Genomic DNA, 9952 nt, shown 5'->3' with positions numbered 1-9952 from the left:
ATGAACCGAATGTACAAAGGAAAATGTTAAAACAACCCCAGCATTAACAACGACCTTGAAATGAGACCACAGGGGTTTATTTGATAATCAGATGCATGAAAGTAGCGTTTTGCTTTAGCAAACAGACATCATGCGTTTTCTCTCAGAATCATCATTTGCTGATGGAGGGGAAAAGTTAAATAGCTACTATAGCATTTTATTTTGTGAAAATTAGATAAAAAAAGTTTTTATACTGAAAGAGAAGGCATTTTGGACTAGCTGGAGTTTGTTTATTAAGTGTGCAAAATAACCAACCAATAAAGCATTACAATAACCTACCTTGAGGTCATAAACGCATGGATTAACATTTCTGCATTTAAACATTGAGAGCATAGACCGTAATTTGCAATTTTACAAATGCTAGAAATGTGGTTTTCTAAGGAAAGATGGCTATCAAATAGCACATCTAGGTTCCTAACTGATGACGAAGAATTGACAGAGCAGCCATCAAGTCTAAGACAGCGTTATTACATGCAGAGTTTTTAGGTCCTACAATTAAAACTTTTTTTCCCCCAGAATTTAGCAGTAAGAAATTGCGCGTCATCCAGTTTCTTATATCGACTATGCATTCCGTTAGTTTTTCAAAATGGTATGTTTCACCAGGCTGTGAAGAAATATAGAGCGGAGTATCATCAGCATTAAGGTGAAAGCTAACACAGTGTTTCCTGATGATATCTCCCAAGGGTAAAATGTAAAGCATGAAGAGTAACAGTCCTAGTACTGAGGCTTGAGGTACTCCATGCTGCACTTGTGATCGATATGATACCTCTTCATTCACTGCTACGAATTGATGGTGGTCATATAAGTACGATTTAAAGCATGCTAATGCACTTCCATTAATGCCAACAATGTTTTCTAGTGTATGCAAAAGAATGTTGTGGTCAATAGTGTCGAACACAGCACTAAGATCCAGTAGCACTAATAGAGAGATACAACCACATCAGATGATAAGAGCAGGTCATTTGTAACTCTAAGGAGAGCAGTCTCAGTACTCTATCTTGTACTAAATTCTGACTGGTAATCCTCACAGATACTATTTTTCTCTAAGAAGGAATATAATTGTGAGGATAATACTAGTAATAATAGTATCTTGGACAGAAAAGAGAGATTCGAGATCAGTCTATAATTAACTAGTTCTTTGGGGTCAAATTGTGTTTTTTTATGAGAGGCTTAAAAACTTTAATAAAGTTATTAAAGTTATAAACTTAATACATTTTGTAGGTTTTGGGGACATATCCTAATGACAATGAAGAATTAATAATAGTCAGAAGAGGATCTATGACTTCTGGAAGCAACTCTTTTAGGAGCTTTGATGAAATAGGGTCTAACACATGTTGTTGGTTTAGATTTAACAAGTTTATACAATTCTTCCTCTCCTATAGTAGAGAATGAGTGGAACTGTTCCTCAGGGGATCTATAGTGCACTGCCTGATGTGATACAGTAGCTGATGGCTGAATGGTTACAATTTTATCTCTAATAGTATCGATCTTAGAAGTAAAGTAGTTCATGAAGTCATTACTGCTGTGATGTTGGGAAATGTCAACACTTGTTGATGCTTTATTTCTCATTAATTAAGCCACTGTATTAAATAAATACTTGGGGTTATGTTTGTTTTCTCCTAAGAGATGGAAAGTAATCAGATCTAGCAGTTTATAATTAATTTCTGTAAGATAGGTTACTTTCCCACCAAGCAATATGAAATACCTTTAGTTTTGTTTTCCTCCAGCTGCGCTCCATTTTCTGGGCTGCTCTCTTTAGTATGCGAGTGTGCTTATTATACCATGGTGTCTTACTGGTTTCCTTAACCTTCCTTAAGCATAAAGGAGCAACCGTATTTAAAATTCTAGAAAAGAGAGAGTCCATAGTTTCTGTTACATCATCAAGTTGTTCTGAGGTTTTGGATATGCTAAGGAATTGGGATACATCAGGAAGATTACTTACAAAGCAGCCTTTTGTGGTAGAAGTGATGGTTCTACCACTTGTAACAAGAAGTAGGATTTACAGTTTTAGCTATATGAAGTTTGCACAAAACTAAAAGATATCATTGCTTGGCTGCATAATTTCAACAACATCAACATCAATTCCATGTGACAGTATTACATCAGTAATAAATTGAAACGTATCATTTACATGAAATAAAGTGTCAGGAACACTTTTATATACTATTCGTGTAATTTTAGAGACGAACCTTACCTTAAATTAGTGAAAACCACATTGAGAGTCAACTTATTGACACTTGAGCTACCATCCTGTTTCCATGGTGACTTCCTCCGCTCCAGTTCAGCACACGCGCACATTAAAACACAGAAGTCATGCAGAATTTACGTTAAAGGGTTAGTTCATCCAGTTAATCATCGAAATTATGTAATTAATAACTCACTGTAAAGACTGGGTGAAGGAGTGGCAGGAAGCAAGTGCGAGATTAATGAGATTTAATGAAGACAATGAAACAATACAATACTGAGACACAAATGACGCTGGGAGGAATGCACAGTCCAAGATGGTGGTGATGAATGATGAATCCGGAAGGCGGAGGTGAGTTGGCAGCAGGAGAGGGTGACACAGAAACGGGCCCTCCATCAGCTACCGTTCAAAATGTTGACACAGAAACGCTACAGCAGGGCCCAATCGAGCCTTTGCATTCAGTTGAGCTAAAGTTTCTTTCATTGAAAACTCTGCTCCTGCTTGCACTGGCCTCCATCAAGAGGGTAGGGGACCTGCATGCATTTTCGGTCGACGATTCGTGTTCGGGCCGGCTGACTCCCAGGTAATCCTGAGGCCCCGGCCTGGCTACGTGCCCAAGGTTCCCACTACACCCTTCAAAGACCAAGTGGTGAACCTGCAAGCGCCGCCCCTGGAGGAGGCAGACCCAGCCCTGGCTTTGCTTTGTCCCGTCCGAGCATTAAGGTGCTACGTAGACCGGACACAAAGCTTCAGGACCTCAGACCAGCTCTTTGTCTGTTACGGAGGCCGGCAGAAGGGGAGTGCCATCTCTAAGCAGAGGATGGCCCACTGGATTGTGGATGCCATAACCCTGGTTTATCAGGCTCAGGATGTGCCCTGCCCGTTCAGGTTGCGAGCTCACTCAACTAGAAGTGTTGCATCCTCCTGGGCGCTGGCTCGTGGTGCCTCACTGACAGATATTTGTAGAGCTGCGGCTGGGCAACCCCTAACACGTTCGCTAGGTTCTATAGCCTTCGTGTAGAGCCGGTCTCCTCCTGTGTTCTCACCTCAAACGGGTAGTGGCACTGAGAGGTCCCGGTTAGTGTCGGCTTGCTTAAACTGCTCCAGAGTGTCCGTACTGTAGACCCTGTTGAGATCCTCCATCACCCTAAGCAGCTGGACGCGACGGAACGTCCGGCGCTAGGCCTTCATGATGTATCCGTGAGAACCATGGAAGGGTGGGTTCCACATTGAGACCTAAGCGGTACTCGTATGTGTATAGTCCACGGTATAACCTTAGAGCCCGTGTTTCCCCGGCAGACTTCTGCCTTCCCAAGAGGGTTTTTAATCACCTCAAATTTCTCCGTATACTCTTAAAACAGATGCTATATGTGTATTTGCCTCCGAGACCTCCTTCCGGAAGGATGGGGCTTCCGCAGCGTCCCGGTTCCAAGCGTACCTGGTACGTTTTCCCAGTGTTATCCAATCTCACCCAGTTTCGCTCCTCAGCGAAAAAACTGGAATGCATTGCACCTGCTGCCTTCTTATACTCACGCAGTGATCAGCGGCAGCTGGATGCAATAATTGCATGCTAATGTGCATTGGCTCGTTTAGTTTACACTCGAAGTAGATTGATCTATCGAAGCGATATCCCATATTCGTCAGTCACCGACGTGGTGTCTCCGTTCCCTCCTTCAGGGAATGAGGGTTACCATACGTAACAGAGACGTTTACATTACAATACTGAGTCACTGACCCATTCACATTCCTGTACAATTTATGCAATTTCCCATAATTCCTTTTTGGACTAACTATCAGGTCAGCACTGCAAAGGAAGTGGGTCTCACTATACCAACAATGAAAACGAATCTCCCAAGCTTTCATGACACGCGACTTAAATTATAATTTAATGTTTTTTATAACATCCTGTCAGTGATGTATAATACTAACACTATAAGTCTAATGAATTTGAAAACTATATTACAGATTATTTAACATCAAACTATATAGTTTATTACTGCAGCCAACATCATAAAACAATTGTGCAAATATTTAATGTGAACTTTAACTCAGAGAGGCATAGCACTCATGAAACCTATTATGACACTCAAACTGATCACAAGCAGACAAAGGTCTTGCTGTAATCTTTTGCCCTGTTCATTTAGCTTTTTAGACACTCGCTCTTCTACACTGTCTGCCATGACCAAACACTGTTTATATTATTAACGAAAAGCACATCTGAGTGGTCTGATATAAATGTGTGTGATGATTTCTGAGTTGCTAAAGAATCAGTTCCAGCACCAGCGTATAAGGTCTCTCTAAGGCTAACCTCACATTGGTCAATTGGGATGGGACTGTGTTTTACTAAAGATTAACTTTATTCCAAACAAATATGCATAAGCTCCCCTAATACTTTTGGGAAACACCTACATTTCTTTTTATCTCTGTTACTGTGTATGGAAAACATGTAACTTTCTCGGAAACGTTGTGGGATATATGCACAATTCCATATGGTAGCCCACACAGTCACATGATGTTTACTGGAAGTGAAATTACAGTGAAAGTGAAATAAAACAAAGGACTGTAATTTGTGGATACAATATCCTGAATTTTAAATATTAAGAGGGCCTTGCTAGAGTTTCCTGTATCTTACATAAAACGGAAAAAAGGAACACCATGTGTTCGATGGGTTAACGTGTCGTATAATTTACCTTCAAGGATTTTATCATAAAAACTGGGCAGTATAATTTACGAGAGAAAACATGTAATGTTTAAAGGGAATGTGAGATGAGCTTCTGCTTGTAAATTACTGTCTGTGTGATGAACAAAGATGGTAGAAACTGATAAGCGCTTGATATGATAATGAGACGAGTACGTTACAGAAAAATACAAGAGTTTAATATCTTAATTGAATAAAACTGACTATGACTTTTAATAACTTATCAGTTTGTCGTGGTATTTAAGAAAAAAATATGAGATACAGATCAATACCTCAGTAAATATTGGTGAATTGCCTCGAGGAGGTGAAGGGAGAAACTCAGTTTGGCTCTGATTCCCCGCCCCTCAGCTCACGCGCTCACTTACTGAAGCGGGACCTTATCAGCTCGAGCGCGCGCAATCGGTATATCTGGATGCGTGAATCTCTTAGACAAGTTGAATGGTTTTTGAACCATTAGCGTCAACCATCTAAGCTCATGTTTTTATCTATGGAGGGGCGTGTCGACCTCGTTAAACTGAGTGAACGGTAAGTTTTAGCACGTGAAAACAACTCCGCGTGCTTCTCTTTCTCTTATGTCTCTTGTACTACCCTAAATGTGCACGGTTGTGGCCAAAAAAACTTTTTCTTTTTGTTTTGTGATTTATGAGTTATGATGATATGTTTTCGTGTTTGGACATGGAGTTTAAATACTTTTTTAGCCCTAAACTATATGAGATGATTTGAAAAATCATGACTTTTAAGTACACATAAGAGTCTATTCTCTGTAGACACGTTCAGCCTGTAGTTCGTTGATTTTATAGCTTGTGACATAATATTTTACACTGAAATCTAATTTACTGTGTTTACTTCTAACTCATGTTTCTAAAATTGCTAAAATAATTTGTGTTGTTATTTTAACAGAGAAATGAATCCACTCTTAAGAAAAAGTGTCTCAGGGAATTTTTCCCTTCCTTCCACTTCTTTGATGCTGAGGTCTGAGAATGAAGTGAATTTCAGCTGTCTCTTCAATGAGGAGTTCAAGTATATTCTGCTCCCTGTATCATACTCCCTGGTGTGTTTCCTAGGACTGATACTTAACTCTGTGGCTCTGTGGATGTTCATCACTAAGATGAGGCCCTGGAAACCCAGTACAATTTATATGTTCCATCTGACCCTGTCAGACACACTCTATGTGCTCTCATTGCCTATGCTTATATACTATTATGCAAACCGCAACCACTGGCCTCTTGGTGTTTTTCTCTGTAAGATTGTACGATTTCTTTTCTATGCCAACTTGTACTGCAGCATCCTGTTTCTCACTTGCATCAGTGTGCACCGCTACATTGGAATCTGTCACCCCATTCGTTCTCTGACTTTGGTGAAGCCACGCCATGCCCACGTGGTGTGTGGTTTTGTCTGGATAGCTGTGATAGCCTGCCTGGTGCCCAATCTGAGTTTCGTCAACACTTCCCAGAGAGGAAATGATACTTTGTGTCATGACACCAGCCGCCCGGATGAATTTCACAACTATGTTACCTACAGCTCTGTGGTGATGGTCCTGCTGTTTATCCTGCCATTTCTGGTCATCATGGTTTGCTACTGTTTAATGGCATGGGCCCTTTGTCAACACCAAAAGGGCCTGTCCCAAAGTCAACAAAATTCATCCCGGAAGAAGTCTATTACACTTATTATAGTGGTGCTGGTTGTGTTTGCGATCTGCTTTGTACCCTTCCACATCACCCGTTCGCTCTACTACAGCTACCGTATTCTAGACGCAGATTGCAGGTCCCTTAATATTGTCAACTTTGCTTATAAAATCACTCGTCCACTTGCTAGCATGAACAGCTGTGTGGACCCCATCCTCTACTTCCTGGCAGGGAATCAGTACCGCTCTAAACTCATCGGAGCGTTCACTAAACAGACTCTAAAAACTCGTTCTACTATGTATGTGCATGAAAACAACATTGGGATGGGCTTTAAGAAACCAGATGCCCAAGCTGGCACTGAGTCGAGACTCTAGGGTCACATACCCAGACATTTTGGGTAATCATTTAAAAAGCAGTTCTGGAAGACTGCCTCAAATTTTGTAAGACATCTCAGGTGTTCTTTATTGACGGTCAAGTCTTCTACAGCCACAGACATATGCATCCAAAAGAATCCAGGACAGTCTCGTTGGAGAAAGGATGTTGTTTATTTCCTTTGAGCACTCTTCAATGATTTGTTTTTCATTCATGATTCCTGGTAGTGTAGTGCACAGGAACTGCAGCTCATTTTATAAAAGCTCTGATAGCCGATCACTCCTGGTTACTTGTAACGTTGAAGTTTCTCACTGTTGGTCAAGGACACAACTTGGCAGTGTTGGGGTTCTGTCAACACTGAAAACAAAGCTCACTCTATACTACTCTACAGAAATGCAAGTACAACGCCTTTTGTGTGTTCTGTTAAGTCTGAGTGTCCTATGGTAGGAAACGGAAGTGTGAAATCCTCTTGCGAAAACTAGGACTTGAGTTTTCATATTATTTCACAAATTATTATAATTATTCTTGAATGGATTATTAGAATACCAATTGTATTCTACTGTTTATGTTGATACTGAACACATTGTAATTTGTTTTATAAGAGGAGACATAAAATGCTATTAAAATATCATTTATTGTAAATAGAAAAGTTGGAAACCATTTAAGGTACTCTGAGTGAAAAGGTAAATGTTTGTTGGGGAGGCTGAAATTCAAACAGCAGTTGTGCAGATATTGCTTCATTCCTCATACAGCTGTTTTTGTCTTTTGGCGGAGCACATACAGCTGTGTTGCTGTTCATGTGTTTGTGTGTATTTGTGAGTGATTGCATAGCAGGGCTGAATGAAGGGGAAAAAAGCTTGAAATCAGATCAGTTTTGGCATATTGCAGAGAGACTTTTTTTCTTCGCATGTTACCTCTGTGGGGATGTTTGTGCACTTTATTATTTCCTGTTTAGTTTCTTGTAATGTAAATATTTTATGACAGTTCTGTGGTCTCATGGTATTTGTTTAAGTTTAAATTGTGTTTACATAATGTGTTTGTACTTTGAAGTGAAAGTACAAACAGCGGTTGACTTGATTGCAAATAAATGCACAGACACTATTTAACTGAACAGAGATGACATAATTGAATTCAATGATGAACTGCCTTTAACTATCATTTTGCATTTTTGACACACTGTTTTCCTAATGAATGTTGTTCAGTTGCTTTGACGCAATGTATTTTGTTTAAAGCGCTATATAAATAAAGGTGACTTTGACTTTGACTTTTGACTTTGAAGTGAACAGTTTTCTGTGTGTTTTCCGTCAGTTTTATATGCCCCTCTGATTGTCTACTAAAATAAATCAGAAAGAGCGACCATACCACATTGTTGCAAAAATACTTGTTTACAAAATAAGTATAATAAAGGGATCTGTTTTATTTGGAAAATGTGTTGCAAAGCCGATAATTTCAGTCTGCAATGTCCTTTTTAAACTGCCAAGCAGAAGACCGTAGACAGAAAATGCATTTATTAGTAATTTTTGTGAAAAATGGAAATTGCTTATGCTTAGAGAAAATTTCAAAAAAAGCCATTTGAACTTTTTCAAGTGATATGGCATTATTATGATTTGATAATGCTGCATTTGTTGATGTGATGTTTTCTTTTTTTTAGAGAGTGATGCTCTCAGGGGAAAGCTCTTCATTTGTTTTTCTTTAAGCCAGTAGAGGTCCCCAGAGCGGTTTTAAATGTTTTCAAATGAGGAATGAGTGCATGGACTTAATACCCACATATCCTTGAGCTCTCTGTCCAGTGCCTTTGACTGTGATAAATAGACCTGTTGGCTGCTGCTTTTGTGGTGGAGTTGTTGAGGTCATGAATAGTTTAATATACACAAGAGATGGAGAGTTAATGTCCCACTTTTTTTCTTGCACTAAAATCACCCTGAATATTTGTAAAACAAATGGCATCAAATAAGTCAAGGCCATACACAATACATGTATATAAATAATGAAAGTAGCCAAAAAAGAACTGCAATGTGGAGCAAGTTTACTCCGCTATGGATTTCTGTTTAAAATGGGAAAAACCTCTGTAAATAACAAACAAGTGTTTCAATGTTACCAATTGTAAGATTTGTTTTTGAGGTGGTTATAATACTTTTAAAAGTTAATATTACCACCCCCCCCCCCACCCCCGGCCGCTGTCTCTCATATCCTCAACTGTTTTCATTCTCTCATTCTTGTGCACTGCCCAAGGACAAAGGTTGGGAGAAATCATTGTGAGAAACGCAATACAATACTCATAAAAGACATTGAGCAATAAAATAAATGTACTGCTGGAAAAGTTTTACCAATCAGTTCTATAGCAATAAGTAACCTTTATGTGTTTTATTTGTGTTGTTCACCGATGTAAAAAGAGATTTAACAGTCTAAAGAGAATTGATTTCTTTAGTCACAAAAGCATGTCAATCTTTATCAATCTCTACATAGCTCTGTAAAATGGTAGTAACAGGGTAGATATTCATATTAATCTATGAAGCAACAAAACAAAGTGTGTGTTTGTGTGTGGAAAAGAATCACTTCCCTTTAGAATAATAAAATTTTGTTGCTTTGCAGTCTGAAATTAAGACAGACCCAGTTTTTGTTTTATCCAGCTTTATTTACTCTGTATTTACATCCAAGTGAAAGATATAACACCAACATGTCAAAAGCATCAAAACAATAAGTTTAATACAGTTTTATTTATTTTTCTTTACATTAAAATGTGTCCTGAACAATAAATAAATAAAAATTTACATATAAAAAAAATAACAAAAGATGTTTGAAACATTTAAATTAGACACTTTACTTGCATTTAATGTGCTTTTTATGTATGAAAACACCTTTGTAAATCGAATTTGATGCAGACACCAAAATATATACATATGCATACACACATGGATGCAATTTCTGTTTTATTTAATTTTTCTTTTTTGAAGAAAGGTGACATGATCCTTAGGCAGCCCATCATCTCCATCCAGAAGGTATGGTGAGAACAATGTCTCTATAGAAGATTTA

The 9952-nt window shown here is 38.7% G+C and overlaps 1 protein-coding gene across 1 annotated transcript; it reads left to right on the top strand.

Annotated features, from left to right (window-relative positions):
* Positions 1-5274: 5274 nt before the first annotated feature.
* On the top strand, positions 5275-7967 carry LOC132113621 (P2Y purinoceptor 4-like). The gene is made up of 2 exons (XM_059521476.1): positions 5275-5447; positions 5823-7967. Exons 1-2 carry the CDS (start codon positions 5398-5400, stop codon positions 6919-6921), a joined length of 1149 nt encoding a protein of 382 aa, XP_059377459.1. The 5' UTR covers positions 5275-5397; the 3' UTR covers positions 6922-7967.
* The last annotated feature ends 1985 nt before the right edge of the window (positions 7968-9952 follow it).

This window comes from Carassius carassius, chromosome 33 (assembly GCF_963082965.1).
Source record: "Carassius carassius chromosome 33, fCarCar2.1, whole genome shotgun sequence".
In the NCBI taxonomy this organism is placed as follows: domain Eukaryota; kingdom Metazoa; phylum Chordata; class Actinopteri; order Cypriniformes; family Cyprinidae; genus Carassius; species Carassius carassius.
The sequence above is the reverse complement of the archived record's forward strand: the minus strand, read 5'-3'. Positions and strand labels throughout refer to the sequence as shown.

Excerpts from the sequence above, each read along its gene's own strand:
- LOC132113621 (XM_059521476.1), top strand. The coding sequence starts at position 5,398 with ATGTTTTTATCTATGGAGGGGCGTGTCGACCTCGTTAAACTGAGTGAA. Across the intron at positions 5,448-5,822 it reads CTCGTTAAACTGAGTGAACG|AGAAATGAATCCACTCTTAA; the intron begins GTAAGTTTTAGC and ends TTATTTTAACAG.